At 36.2% G+C, this 16186-nt stretch overlaps 1 protein-coding gene across 1 annotated transcript in view; it reads left to right on the top strand.

The window, feature by feature from the left end:
- UIMC1 (ubiquitin interaction motif containing 1) overlaps positions 1-16186 on the top strand; it is a 143939-nt gene that overhangs the window by 6862 nt on the left and 120891 nt on the right. The window contains exon 2 of the mRNA XM_063086343.1: positions 14121-14275. Coding sequence (XP_062942413.1) covers positions 14129-14275 — 147 coding nt within the window. The 5' untranslated portion in view covers positions 14121-14128. The remainder of the gene's footprint in view (positions 1-14120; positions 14276-16186) is intronic.

Below are 16186 nucleotides of genomic sequence, written 5' to 3'. Positions count from 1 at the left end.
TTTTAATTAAATTTCTAAGTAAAAGCCCAAGAGTGACAGTCACTGCAAAGTGAAAGAGTAGAGGTAGAGAGGGATGACTATAGAATAGTGGTAAATACTTTTATTTAGGTGAGGGGAAAAGAAGGAAGAGGCAGAAAAGAAGGTCAGAACTAGTAAGAAACTCAGTTGAGCAGTGTCACTGACATTGCATCAGAGTATCATAAAGAAGAGATTTGCAAAAATGGAATGATAGTGGAATGAAAGTGGAATGAGAAGAGGCTTCTGGATTTGGTGGCAAGGAAATCTTTAATTATCCTTACAAAGGATCAGTGAAAAGTTAGTTGGTTTGATTTGTGAGTTTCTCCAGGAATCTTATCTTGGTAGCTGGGAGCAGAAGTACACAGCAAGTGGTATTTTTCCAGGTTCAGGGGTTTTAGAAATCCCTGTTGAAATGGCTGCCTGTGGAACCTAGGGTGGGTAGGAAGTCAGGAGGGGCAAAGTTGTGATTTATGGTTTCTAGTGTTGAGAACAATGCTGACTATTAATTGTTTTTCTTAATTTAAACCCCATTTTTTCTTTCTCATCTTAAGGCAAAAAATATTTAGAAAAGTGATCTAACTTTCTTAAGTTACTTGAATAAACTACTTACCAAAGGTTAAGTTCTGTTTTTTAGTTAACAGAAAATTTTTTCTAAAAATTATTTTTGGACTAGTGCGGGGGCTCAGGGGTGGTGGGCCGAACCTCCCAGTTGCCCCCTTTAGCCCCCACCATGGGATGAGCAAGAGAGGGAACCGGTAGGATTACTCCTGCCACCCTAGTGGCCAGGAGAGCCTGGGAGGAAGGTGAGTATGCTGCCCGCCTATTCAGCCCACAGAGAGACACTCAGACGCGGCAAGGGTTCCGTCAAGCAGTTCCGTTTATTTTCACAGAAGCACCTGCTTTTATAATAAGCGTATGACAAGGAGATTTCCTAACTTCAACATATCATCTTAAAGGTCATGTGAACATGCATCTTGCTCTAATGCTTTGCTATTGCAGTCACGCGGTGAGCATGAGCGCAGAAATATCTTTTATCCAATAATTTTAAACTATGTCTTTCCTTGGTCTCTCCCCAGTGGCTTCCGTTAGGCGCCATCTTTATCTCTCCTGTCCAGGCGAATGTTTTCAACAAATTAAATATGCGTATGTGGGTGGGGTCGTGGCTAGTTCTCTGCCCCGTGAGGAGGTGTGTGGCCTCAACGCCCCAACAGACTAGAGATCATAGTTGAAAGTTGTGAATTAATACTTTTTCTCGGATCATCAAAAATAGAAATTAATCAATGCTGATTTTTTTCTCTCTTTTATACAAAAGGTATCATGCTTTATTTACTGTTCTGCTTCTTTCTTTCTTTTGTTCACTTAATAATATATGTCTTGGAAATTTTTCCTTGAGGGAACATATAAGCCTTTGCTATTTTTGTTATTGTGATAAAATATACATAACACAAAATTTACTATTTTAACCATTTTTAGTATATAGTTCATTGGCATTAAGTACATTCACATTGTTGTGCAACCATCACCACCATCCATCTCCAGAACTTTTTTTATCTTCCCAGTCTGGGACTGTATTTAACAATAACTCTTCATTTCTCCCTTCTCCCTGCTCCTGGCAACCACCATTCTACTTCCTGTCCATGTGAATTTGACTACTCTAGGTACCTCATATAGGGGGAATCATGCAGTATTTGTCCTTCTGTGTCTGACTTTTTTCACTTAGCATAATGTCTTCCAGATTCGTCCACGTTGTAGCATGTGTCAGAATTTCCTTCCTTTTTAAAGTTGAGTAGTATTCCATTGTATGTATATAACCACATTTTGTGTCCATCAGTGGACACTTGGGTTGCTTCTACTCCTTGGCTGTTGTGAATAATGCTGCTATGAACAAGAGTATGCAAATATCTGTTTGAAGTCCTGCTTTAAATTCTTTTGGGTATATACCCAGAAATGGAATTGCTAGATCATAATCGTAATTCTATTTTTAATTACTGCTTTTCCGTGGTGACTGTACCATTTTACATTCCCACCGGCAATGCATAAGGGTTCTGATTTCTCCACATCCTCGCCAATACTTATCTTTTGTTTTTTTTGATAGTAGCCTTAGGTTGAATGTCGCCAGAAACTTAATCCCCACTGTAACTGTTGAGGGTGGGAAATCTTATTATGGTAATTGAAAGGTGGGGCCTTGAAGAGGTGATTAGGACCTTGCCATAGTGAATGGATTAAAAATGGTGGTCATGGGCGTGGTTTGGTGGGCTTTAAAAGGAGAGTGAATGAGGGCGTTAGTCTCTCTCTTTCTCTCTTTGCTTCCACCATCTTGCAATGTGAAACCCCTGGGTCACTGTCCCCACCACCAGATGTGTTCTTGGACTTCGGACTTCCTAGCCCCTGAACTGTAAGCAATAAGTTTTGTTTCTTTATAAATCATCCAGTTCCAGGTATTTCATTATAAGGAACAGAAATGGACTAATACACAGTCCTAATGGGAGTGAGGTGGTATCTCACTGTGATTTTGATTTGCGTTTCCCTAAGGGTTAGTGATATTGAGTATCTTTCATATATTGGCCATTTGTATATCTTCTTTGGAGAAATGTCTGTTCAAGTTCTTTGCCCATTTTTAATATTTATTTCATTTTTTATATTTTTGGTGGCTGGCTGGTAATGGGATCAGAACCCTTGACCTTTGGTGTTAAAACACCACAGTCTAATCAATTGAGCTAACTGGCCAGCCCACTCATTTTTAGTTGTATCCTTTTTTTTGTTGCTGAATTTTAGGAGTTTTTCTTATATTCTGTGTAATAGTCCCTTATCAGCTATATGATTTGCTAATAGTTTTTCCTATTTTTGTGGGTTGCCTTTTCACGTTGTTAATATTGTCCTTTGATGCACAAAGATTTTTAATTTTGTTGTACGTAGTCCAGTATATTTATTTTGTTGTTCCCAGTGCTTTTCATGTCATATCCAAGAAATCATGGCCAAACCCAATTTATTTTTGTCTTTGGAAATTTAAGCTATTTAAGTTTGTGATTAAGATGGAGTCATTGATCTCAAGAAAATTTACTGCTAAAGCTGCAGAGTCAGTGATCTCTTTAAATGTAGTGAAGATGAGTGGAAGAAATATATCTGAAGGGTAAGGGCAAGAGATGGAGCAAACATGTTTGAACTAGAGATAGAGAGTTGAAAGGGATAGATTTAGAATTTTGAGGTTACGCAGGTGTAGTTAGATTTTCGTCCATCAAAGCTATGTTCTTCAGTAAACAGAGTTGTAGAATTATCAAGCTCTTATTATCATAGCTGACAAAATCAAATAGAAAATGGTGTGTATTTACTGATGTTAACTATGAAGATGATGGAAGCCAGCCTTTGCTCCAGTTATTATTTTGTGGTATCCAGGAAATGTTTTGGTACCTCAATATAAAATCTTCAGTAATTTATATTAGAAATCTTTTCGAAATTAAAGATACAGAATCAATTGAGATGAGAAATGTAAAGGACCCTGTAGAGGCTAACTGAAGCTCTACCATTCTACCAAAATTGTACCTAAGACTGTTTGTGTCTCTACTTCTTTCTGATCTTGATAGAAATATTTTACTCGTATCTGAGAATATTTTAGATGACTGGATAACAGGCACACTGTATTTGTCCATTTTCTGTCAACAGACTTTGTGCATTCATGACAAATTGTTTTTACATTTTTCATATTTTGGAATATTTTGATTTCAGCCAGAAGTTTAGGCCTTAATTTAAAACAGATAATGACACTGGAAGAGAGTGTTAATTTTCTTCTTGGTGGCTGGCAGGTACAGAAATCTGAACCTTGATGTTACCAAGACTGTGTTCTAACCAACTGGAGAGTATTTGATATAAATATTATGTTTTGAAGTGTAAAAATTTGAGATCAGCATAAATAGCCTTGAAAATTTTTGCCAACCCCCTTGCTAGGGGTTGGCAAACTACAGCCCACAAGCCAAATTCAACCTGCTGTGTATGGCTGGTAAGCTAAGCATTTTTTTAATAGAAATTTTCATTTGAGATAATTGTAGATTCATATGCAGTTGTAAGAAATAATAACCTTTTGTCTTTGTTGCCCAGTTTTACCCAGTGGTAACAATTTGCAAAATTATTTAATAACACAACAAGGATACTGATGTTAGTACATCCACTGATTGTGTTTAGATTTACTTCTACTTATTTATATGTTGTGTGTTAGTTTTATCACCTGTATTGGTTCTTGTATCCACCACAGTCAAAAGAGTTCTAACACCACAAGGTTCTCTTTTCTGACCACATTCACCTCCCTCCTGTACATCCCCTCCTTCATTACTAAACCATTAATCCCATGTCCATTTCTAAAATTTTGTCATTTCAAAAATGTTTTATAAATAGAATCATATAGCATGTGACACTTTGGGATTGGCTTTTGTTGTTGTTTTTGCTCAGTGTATTTTCCTGGTGAGTCAGCAGAGTTTTTGCATGTATCAATAGCTCATTCCTTTTTATTTCTGAGTACCTTTCACAATATGTATACTACAATTTGTTTAGCCATTCACATGTTGAAGGACATCTGGGCTGATTCCTGTTTTTGGCTATTATGAATAAAGCTCCTATGAACATTCATGTACAAATTTTTGTGTGAACATAAATTTTTATTTTTGGGAGATAAATGCTTAGGAGTACAATTGCTGGGTAGTTATACTTCTCACTGTGTAATGGAGATGGTAAAAGGATAACTCAAAGCAGCATGAATGCGATGAGAAGCCCGAAGGGACTGTACCCCACCAACTCCCCTGTTAGAAGGAGAAAACTGGGTACAGCCCTGATTCAAAGTTAGCTTCTATTTTTTATTGTAAAGACAAGGAAGTTTCACAAGAAAAATCAGTTGATTCAAGCATTACAAAAGGACACAAAGACATGGGCAGTGTTACAAAAGTTATCTATGGCTAAGTATAGCTTAAACAGTGGAAACGAGTAACATCAGTAAAATTAACAATGTGACATTCCAAAGTACAATTAGTGAAAAGCTAAGTTGGTCAGACTGCACTCATTATCTAAAGTATAACCTCTCCTTAAGCAAAAGTTGCATTTTTATGATAAAATTTAATTATCTCCAAAGTTTCCACTAACAGACAACTTGCCCCTAGCAAACATTTTTTTCACATCTTTCCCTTCAGCAATTCTTAAAATCTCTTAACAGGATCAGTATGACAACCACCTGTTAGCTCTAAAATCATTAAAGTATACAATCCCATACCTAAGCTGTTATTAGAGTTGATTAGATGGACTGTTGCCCAGCTATCTGTAGGCTGTGGCCCACTGACCAGAGACTTTTGTCCCATACATGCATTTACCTAAAAACCCTATTCTAAAATCAAATGAGAATCAAGATTTCTAACCCTCAACACTGGGTTATATGGTAGTTGCCTTTTTTCATTTTAAAAAAAACTGCCAAAGTGTTTTCAGAGTCGATGTAAACATTCCTACCTCCAATGTGTGATGATCCAGTTTCTCTGCAACTTTGTCAGCATTTGGTGTTGTGACTTTTTTTTAATCCTAGCCATTATAGGTATATAGTGCTGTCTCATAGTGGTTTTAATATGGTTCAACTTGAGTTAATTTTGTGTAAAGTGTGAGGTTTAGGTCGAGATTCATTACATTTTTGCCTGTGGATGTCCACTTGCTCTAACATTATTTGTTGAGAAGGTTTCTTCTGCCAAATGGTTTTTGCAGCTTTGTCAGAAATGAGTTTGAGCATATTTATGTTGGTCTATTTCTGGGTCCTCTATTCCATTCCATGGATCTGTGTGTCGATTCCTCCACCAATACCACACTATCTTGATTACTGTAGCTAGATAGTAAGCCTATTTTAATATCAGGTACAGTAATTCCTCCCACTTTTTCTTTGTCAAGAATGTTGAAGTTGTTCCAGGGCTTGTGCCTTTCCATATAAATTTTAGAATAAGATTGTCTGTGTCTACAAAAAATCTTCCTGGGATTTTTATAGGAATTGCACTAAATGTAAGATTGATTTGAGGGGAATTGACATCTTTACTATGTTGAGCCTTCCAATCCATGGCCAAGGTATTGCTCCACTTATTTAATCAGTAACTAAAAAAAACCCCCAGACTGTGGGTATAAACCTAATAAAACACATATAGGACTTTTATGCTGAAAACAATAAGATGCAGCAAGATTTCTTTGAATATTATTTTTAAATTATAAAACGATCATAGACTTATAGAAAGTTTGAATAAAGGAGAAAAATACTTATAATTTCACTACTCTTAACTTAATTGTTCTAAAGCTTGCATAATTTATTTATTTAATAAATATTTGTTGATCACCTGTCATTTGCAAGGGAATGTGCTAGGTGCTGGGATTATATTATCCTTGCCTTTCTGAAGCCTATAGTCTATTGGGAAAGACAGACATTTCCTTAAAAGTCACAAATGAATATATAATTACAACTGTGATAATATGGTACTTTGAGAATGTGTAATAGAGATATTTGACCGCTTTTGGGGGTCAAGGAAAATTTTTCTCTGAAAAGATCATAAGTGAGCTGGCATCTCAAGGATGACAAGGAATTAAGTAGGTGAAGGGGAATGTTGGGGGAGTGTAAGGAACATGTACAAAAGCCCTGTGACAAGAAAAGAGTATGGCTGAAGTTTAAGAACTGAGGGAGAGTTTAGAGGAAGAGGAATCTAGCAAGAGGTTAGATAATACAGGATGTACAACGTAGCCCATGTTTTTTTTTTTTTTGGTGTCTGGTGTCTGGCTTGTATGGGGAAGTGAATGTAGCACATATTAAGAGCAAAAATGTCTTAACTGTAAAAGCAGTTGGAAGTCACTGAAGTGTTTTAAGTAGTGGAGTAATTAAGGTTTGTGGTTTGAAACGATAACAGCTTCAGTGTGTAGAGCAGTTTGGAGGGAGACAGTGGTTAAAGTAAGAAACCCAGTTAAGAGACTCTTATAGCTGTACACACGAAAGTTGTTGGTAGCTTGGACTAGGGTGATGGTGAAAATGGACAGAAATGGGAAAGTTAAGGAGATACATAGGATGTGAAATCAATAGGACATAGAATGAATTGGATATGAAAAATGTGGGCAAAAGGATCAAAGATGACATCTTGGCTCCATACAGGATGGAAGGTGGGTGCTAACTTTCAAGTCTGCCCCACCTTTTACTTTCTTCAGGGCTCTCAAATTTCTTGTTTGTGTGTGTGTGTGTGTGTGTGCACAGACCCTGCTGAGCAGTATTACATAGGACGTTTGGACTACTCTGGTCTCTGCTGTGCATTTGAATGGTCTCTGTTCAGTCTGGGATATTTGGAGAGTTTATGAATCCTCCTGTGGCTGTCTTAGTTCCTCGAACACCTTGATAAGTTTTTGACTCATCTTCTAGTTTGTTGCTTGCCTCAATTAAGACCCATCACAGACTACTGGCCACTCAAATAGACCAAGAATGATAGACTGAGACTAAGGACCAAATCTAGTTACTCCCCTCCAGCTGTGGCAGTGAAATTGTTGATACTCCTTTTCTTCCCTCTGCAGGTTGAACTACTGGGCTGATAGTTTAAACTATCATTTGAACTAAGGAGAAAGGGTATATGGGAATCCCTAGGTGTGAATGGGAGAGACTTATGGTTTTTTAAAATCAAAGTTCAGCAGTTTTCATGAGTAACGAATTCCATTTGTTGTATTCTTTTAGCCAATTTTCAAGTGCCAAAATGGTTGGACTGTTTTGGTCAGCTTTATAGTTTCTTTTCTGAGAAAGATTGAGAAAAGATTATCAACCTCCTTACTTTGTCATGTCAGTAATCAGAAGTCCTTTGTTGAATTTTAATCAAGTTATGCACCTATATAATGACCACCACAATCAACATATGGCCACTTCTATTACCTCAAAAGTTACCCCTGTGCCTTTTACCAGTCATTTCTGTCCCTCTTTCATTCTGGCTCCAGGCACTTGCTGGTTTGTTTTCCTTTAACTGTTGGTCAGATTAGTTTCTTCTAGAGTTTCATATAGATGGGATCATATGGTATATAGTCTTTTGTGCATTGCTGCTTTTGCTCACAATAGTGTTTTTGAGATTCCCCTGTGGCATTGAATGCATCATCAGTACATTGTTCCTTTTTGTTGTTGAATAATTTTTCATTGTATGGATATTCTACAATTTGTTTATCCATTCACATGTTGATGGATATGTGGGTTATTTCCAGTTTTTGTCCTTAAGAATAGGGCTGCTATGAGCATTCACGTCTTCATTTCTCTTGGATAAATCCCCAGGAGTGGAATGGCTAGGTCACGTAGTAGGTCTATATTTTACTTATTAAGAAACTGCCAAACTGTTTTCCAAAGTGGTTATATACCACTTTATATTCCTTACCAGCAATGTTATCAGTGTTCTAGCTGCTCTAAATCCTTGCCAGCACTCAGTATTTTAGTCTTTTAAGTTTTATCCAAGCCAGTGGGTGTGTAGTGGTAACTCATTGTGTTTTTCCTTATCAACTAACTTTATAGCCAAACAATTTATATATAAGGACTTGCACCCATAATATATAAAGAACTCTTACAACTCAATAAGAAAAAGACAAATAACCCAATTAAAAAATGGGCAAAAGATTTGAACAGACATTTCTCCAAAGAAGATATACAAATGACCAGTAAGCACATGAAAAGATGCTCAACATCATTAGTGATTAGAGAAATGCAAATCAAAACCATAGTGAGATATCATTCCACACCTACTATGATGACTATTAAAAAACAAAACAAAACAGAAAATAACAAGTGTTGGTGAGGATGTGGAGAAACTGGAACCCTAATACATTGTTGCATTTATTTGAAGTATACAGTTTGATGAGTTTTTCTAGTTGTATATACACTAATGAAACTGTCACCACAGTCATGATACAGTATACTTCCATCACCCTGAAAAGATTCCTCATGCTTCTTTTTAGTCCATTCCTTCCTTAGTGACCCTAGGCAACCCATGATTTGCTTTTTGTCACTATGGTTTAGTTTGGATTTTATATAAATGGAATGATATGATCTATACCCTTTGTGCCTTTCATTCAGCATAATGATTTTGAGATTCATCCATGTTTTGCCTGTATCCTGTAATTCCTGAGTAGTATTCTGTTGTATGGGTAAACCACAAGTTGTCTATTCATCTGTTGATGGACATTTGGGTTTTCTCTAGTGTTTTTCATGATGAAAAAAGCTGCTGTGAACATTCATGTATGAGTCTTTGTGTGGAGATAGGTTTTCATTTCTATTGGATAAATAATAGAGGAATGACTTGCTTGTATGGTTTGTATATATATATATTTTTAAGAAACTGCCAAACCGTTTTCCAAAGTGGTTTTATCATTTTACATTCCCATTAGTGGTGTATGAGTGATCCATTATATTACACATCCCTGCCCACATTTGTGTTGTATTTTTAATTTTAGCCGTTCTAGTGGATGTACAGTATTATGTTATCATGGGTTTAATTTGTAATTTCTTGATGGCTAATGATGTTGAGCATTTCTTTGCTTTTGCTAATTGTCAATTTATTTATAAATTATGTTTATCCGTATAATATATATGTATTAGAAAACAAAAAATCAAAATGTAAAAAGGAAATAGTGAAAATACATGGATAATACAATGTAAACATATTTATTAAACACAAAATAAACACTGGGAATCTGCTTATGTCAATTTACATCTCCTGGTTGATTCTGAAAATGAAGGGGTTTAACCTAGAATCTTGGTAGTTCTAAACTCTTTTGGCTCTTGAGCTCCTTTAAGAATTTGATGAAAGCTATAAAATTTTTCCCAAGGGAGATATAGAAAAGACAGCTTTGCACACAGTTTCAGGGGATTGTGAATCCCTTGAGGTCAATCCATAGATCTTTTAAGGGCTTGTGGATAGACAGGTTAAGGTCCCTTGGCCAGCAGTTCTCTAAGTATTATTCTAGGATCTGTCTATCTTTTTAATTTGCCAAATTCCATATATTTTCCCCTCAGGTTCTTTGCTCTTTCTCCCTTGTTCCCCAAAGAGTTTTGTTTTCTTTGGGTAGTTTTCATTATGGCAGTAGCAGAACTGAATCTAAAAAGGTGGGGTAAGGTGAGTGATTAAAAGTGAAGACTAGTTATTTTTATTAGAAATATGGCATCATTTATTCAAAGTTTTGTGTATGTGGGTGTTTTCTGTTTCTATTATAGTTTGGTGTTTAGAAAACTGTCCCCGCTACTTATGAATTAATATAAAAATTAACTTGTTTTAATTTAGGAAGTAAAAATATGTCATTCTATTTGTGTTTTAATTTGTGTAATGACAATTTGATAGATTAAATACTCCCATATATTTGTATTTCATGTGGTTTTTTCCTTGTGAATTGACAGTGTCTTAGTCTGTTTCTGCTGCTATAACAAAATACCTCAGACCAAGTAATTCAAAAACAATAGAAATTTAATGTTCACAGTTCTGAAGGCTGGGAATTCCAAGATCAGGGTGGCAGCAGATTTGGTGCCCGGTGAGGGCTTGCTCTCTGCTTCAAAGACAGTGCCTTCTTGCTTTGTTCTCACATGGTGGAATGGCAAAAGGGGCAAGGAAGCTCCCTCAGGCCTGTTTTATAAAGACACAAATCCCATTCATGAGCGCTCCATCCTCATGACCGAATCACTTTACTAAGGCCCTACCTCCTATCTAATTAGGGATTAGATTTCGACATACAAATTTTGGAGGGACACAGACATTCATGTCCGATTATGTAGTGAGATGTTGTTTTATTATCAACTTATAAGTAGTTTTTATATGATAGCTAGCTAGCTAATCCTGTATCATATATGCTATGTATTTCTTTAATTTTGTTGTAACTGTGTTTATTTAAATACAGAAGTTAAAAATGTGTATGTAGTTTAATGTTTTAATCATTTCTGTGTGATTTCTTCTATTCAAGAGTTGTCGTTTAAATATGCATTAAGAACAGAAAAAGAAACTTATTTGTGTTTGTGTATCTATTCTTATGACAGGGAATGATTTTTTAAATTAGAAGCATTGGTTTAGCATCTTTATTCCCTGAAATGTTTTTGTAGAAAAACCTTAATGCAAGGATTGTATAGTTGCCATCTGATAGTAAGATTTAACAATTCCCTTAGGAGTAATTGAATAGTTGATTTGAGAAGTTTGTAACAAAGTTAAGGTTGCTCTATTTAAATATGTGATTATTTAAGTCAGTGATTCTCTGCTTTGGCTATAAAATAAAATCATCTGGTGACCCTGTCGCCCCTTTTTAAAAATTGAGGTAAAATTTGCATAACAAAATCCTGCATTTTAACCATTTCTAAGTATATTGTTTAGTGGCTTTTAGTAAATTCACAGTGTTGCTCCACTATCACCACTCTGTAGTTCCAAAACATTTTTATCACCCCAAGAATAAACCCTGCAGTCGTTAAGCAGTCATATACCTTCCCCTCCCCATGCCCCTAGCAGTTACTAATCTGCTTTCTAAGATTTGCTTATTCTGGATGCTTCATATAAATGGAATCATATAATGTGGGCCTTTTCTGTCTGGTTTCTTTCACTTAACATAATGTTTTCAAAGTCTATCCATGTTGTAGCGTGTATTAGTAATTTGCCCCCCCCCCAGTAGCTGCACCATTTTACATTTCCATTAACAATGTATTAGGGTTCTAGTTTCTCTGCATCCTCACCATCACTTGTTATTTTCCATTATTTTTTTTTAATAGCCATCATAGGGTGTGAAGTGGTATCTCATTATGGTTTTGATTTGCATTTCCCTAATGATTAGTGATGTTGAGCATCATTTTTCATGTGCTTACTGGTCATTTGTATATCTTCTTTGGAGAAATGTCTATTCAAGTCCTTTGCCCATTTTTTTAACTGGGTTATTTATTTTTTTCCTGTTGAGTTGCAAAAGTTCTTTATATATACTGGATGCAATTCCTTTGTTACATAGATATTTGCAAATTTGTTTTTCCCATTCTGTTTTTCACTTTTTGATGTTATGGTTTAGAGCACAGAAGTTTTTAATTTAGATGAAGTCTAGTTTTCTATTTCTTTTGTTGCTTGTGTTTTTGTTGTCAAATTTAACAAACCATTGCCTATCCAAGGTCACAAAGATTTATGGTTATGTTTGCTCTTAAAGAGTTCTTACATTTAGGTCTTTAATCCATTTCATGCAACTTTTAGGTGAGGCAAAGGTCCAATTTCATTCTTTTGTATGTGGATTTCCAGTTGTCCTAGCATCATTGGTTGAAAAGACTATTCTTTCTCCATTGAGTTACTTTGTCACCCTTGTCCAAAATCAGATGACAGTAAATGTGTGGGCATTTTCTAGAGTATCATTTCTATTCTGTTGATCTGTATATATATCCTTTTGCCAGTGCCACACTGTTATGATAACTGTAGCTTTGTAGTAAGTTTTGAAATTGGGATATTTGAGTCCTTCAACTTTGTTCTTTTTTTCCAAGATTGTTTTATCTATTTTGGGACCCTTGCATTTTCATATGAATTTCAGGATCAGCTCCTCTCTTTCCACAAAAAAAGCCAACTGGGATTTTATTAGGGATTATGTTGTATCTGGAGAGCAATTTGGAAAGTATTGCTGTATTAACTATCAAGTTTAACTCATGAACATTGGAGGTCTTTACATTTATTTCACTCTCCCTTAATTTCTTCCTTTCCTTTCCTTTCCTTTCCTTTCCTTTCCTTTCCTTTCCCTTCCTTTCCCTTCCCTTCCCTTCCCTTCCCTTCCCTTCCCTTCCCTTCCCTTCCCTTCCCTTCCCTTCCCTTCCCTTCCCTTCCCTTCCCTTCCCTTCCCTTCCCTTCCCTTCCCTTCCCTTTCCCTTCCCCTTCCCCTTCCCCTTCCCCTTCCCCTTCCCTTCCCTTCCCCTTCCCTTCCCCTTCCCTTCCCCTTCCCTTCCCCTTCCCTTCCCCTTCCCTTCCCCTTCCCCTTCCCCTTCCCCTTCCCTTTCCCCTTCCCTTCCCCCTTCCCCTTCCCCTTCCCCTTCCCCCTCCCCTTCCCCCTCCCCCTCCCCTTTCCCCTTCCCCCTCCCCTTTCCCCTTTTCCCTTTCCCCTTTCCCCAGCTGGCCAGTATGGGTATCCTAACCCTTGACCTTGGCTTTATCAGCACCATGCACTGAGGAAGCTAACCAGCCAGCCCTTCCCTTAATTTCTTTCAACATTATATTGAGTTTTCAGTTCCATGTCTTGTACTTCCTTTGTTAATTTTATTCCTGAGGATTTTAAAATTTTCAATGCTATTAGAAATGAAAGTTTTGAAATTTCATTTTGGAGTGTTTATTACTAGTATATGTAGCAATGCAATTGGTTTTTGTATATTGACCCTGTATCCTGCAACCTTGATGAACTTGTTTGTTAGTTATAATAGTTTTTTAGTGGATTTCTTAGTGTCTTTTTTTAATCATGCCATCTGTAAATGGTGATAGTTTTACTTTTTCCTTTCCAGTTTGAATGTCTTTTCTATCTTTTTTTTTTTTTTTTTTGTGGTGGTTGGCCACTAAGGTGATCTGAACCCATGACCTTGGTGTTACCAGCATCATATTCTCCTAAAGGAGCTAATTGGCCAGCCCTCTTATGTCTTTTATTTTTTCTTGCATAATTGACCTGCCTAGAATCTCCAGTGTAATGCTCAGTGATGAAAACAGGTATTCTTGTCTTGCTCCTTGTCTTAAGGAGAAAGCATTCAATCTTTTACCTTTAAATATGATATTTACTTATTAGCTGTGGGTTTTTTTGTAGATGCCCCTTATCAGATTGAGGCATTAGTATTTTAAAAAAGTCTTTTAGGTAAATTATAATATGGAGTAAAGAAAACCAGTTGTCTAAGTTAATGTGTAAGGAACTAGTATTACTGCTATTGAAATTTTACCATGGATATAAGATTTATGTATTTATATGTATTTTTCCTCTATAGAACAAAAATACGATTTTTAATGAGTAGTGGAAAAGTTCAGAAATCCTGTTTTACTTCTGTTAGGTGAATATCTTTTTCTTTTACATGATGGCCAATTTGAATAGCTTCCAGAAAACTTATACTTTGAGTAGTTTTCCTTGTATTTCAGACAAAAGGATGCCACGGAAAAAGAAAAAAGTAAAAGAAACCTCTGAATCTCAGAACCAGGAGAAGAAGGATGCGGAAACTACCAGTTCTGTCAGTGTGAAGAGGAAACGTAAACTTGAGGATGCATTCATTGTGATATCTGATAGTGATGGAGAGGTCAGTATTCTGAATAGTGGAGCTCTCAAACTAGACCTCTTTACCCATGGATGGTGTTTGTTTTGTGACTGTGTCTTAATGTCATCTTGCCAAAACCATGCAGTTTTTACTGTTTCATTTTGGTTTACAAATGGAATTAAGAATTACTTAAAAGGAAGTAATCATGCTTTTTGGCTGAGGATGGATCATAGTTCTTCAGTTTTGTAATATATTAACTCAGGGTAATATTTTAGAACTATTTGAGTCATCTAAATCAAATGTAAATCTTAAATTTCATGTGTTTGGAAAGTGAGAGAAGGAAAATGTGAATGCTGCTAAATTTCTAGATGTGTTATGTCCAATATAGTAGTAACTAGCCACCTGTAGCTATTAAATTAAAATTAATTAAAAATAAAAATCAGGGCTGACCCCGTGGCGCACTCGGGAGAGTGTGGCGCTGGGAGCGCAGCAGTGCTCCCGCCGCGGGTTCGGATCCTATATAAGGATGGCCGGTGCGGTGACGTGCAGCCGGTCACAAAAAGACAAAAAAAAAAAAAAAAAAAAATGTAGGCTAAAAATAAAAATCAGTTCCTCTATTGCACTAGTCACATTCAAGTGATCAAAGCCACATGAGGCTAATGTCTGTTGCGTTAGACAGCACAGCTATAGAACATTTCCATCATTGTGGAAAGCTTTATTGGGCAGAGCTTCCGTAGATCTTAATCTCTCTTCTTTGTTCCCTATTGTTTCTGTTTGTTTATTGGAGTTTTCCTCCTGCCTGTAGGTCACATCCAGTAGGCAGTGAACTAAGTCATTGTTTTTCCTCCAAATTTCCTTCTCTTCTGTATTTTTTATCTCATTTAATGGTAGAACCATTCATTTGCCCCATGCTGTAAAGCTCAGGATTATCTTTAACTCTTTCCTCTTCTCATCATTTACGCCTAATCACCCCAAGCTTTAGTTTTTACATCTTGAATGATCCTCAGATCTATTGTCCTTTCCATTTCCATTTCTTTTCCTGATCACCTGTTTTTGTTTTTGTGTTTTTTAGCCTGAAAATTGGCTTGTTTTTATTTTGAGTTGTCTCAAGCAGTTTCTGAACGTTAATTTATAATAAACTGTGTCATAAAGTTAAAATATCTTCCAAAATTAAAAAAAAATTTTTTTAAAATTGATACATTGTAATTATTTGTATAGGGTACAATCTGATGTTTTGATACATATATATGTTGCATAATAATTGGGTTAGGATAGTTAATGTATCAGTCACTTTATGTATTTACTATTTATGTCGGAAACATTCAAAAGACATTCCTCTAGGGGCCGGCCTGTGGCTCACTCGGGAGAGTGCGGTGCTGATAACACCAAGGCCACGGGTTCGGATCCCATATAGGGATGGCCGGTTCGCTCACTGGCTGAGCGTGGTGCTGACAACACCAAGTCAAGGGTTAAGATCCCCTTACCGGTCATCTTTAAAAAAAAAAAAAAAAAAAAAAAAGACATTCCTCTAGCTATCAATGTAATATATAAAACTTAAATATTAACTATAGTCACCCTACTGTGCAATAGAACATCAGAACTTATTCCTCCTATTTGAATTTTTACCTGTTGGCCAACCTCTTACTGTTTTCCCTCCCCAAATCCCCAGTCTGTGGTAACCACTGTTCTACTCTCTGCCTCTATAATACCAACTTTTTTTTTTTTTTTTAGATTCCACAAATGAGTGAAATCATATGGTTTTTATCTTTCCGTGGTTGTTTTCCTTCACTTAACATAATGTTCTCCAAGTCTATCCATGTTGCCACAAATGACAGGATTTCCTTTTTTTTTTAATGGCTGAATAGTATTCCATTATGTATATATACCACATTTAAAAAATCCATTCATCTGTTGTTGGATACTTAGGTTGATTCCATCTCTTGACTATTGTAA

Source organism: Cynocephalus volans, chromosome 2 (genome assembly GCF_027409185.1).
Source record: "Cynocephalus volans isolate mCynVol1 chromosome 2, mCynVol1.pri, whole genome shotgun sequence".
Classification (NCBI taxonomy): Eukaryota; Metazoa; Chordata; class Mammalia; order Dermoptera; family Cynocephalidae; genus Cynocephalus; species Cynocephalus volans.
The sequence above is the reverse complement of the archived record's forward strand: the minus strand, read 5'-3'. Positions and strand labels throughout refer to the sequence as shown.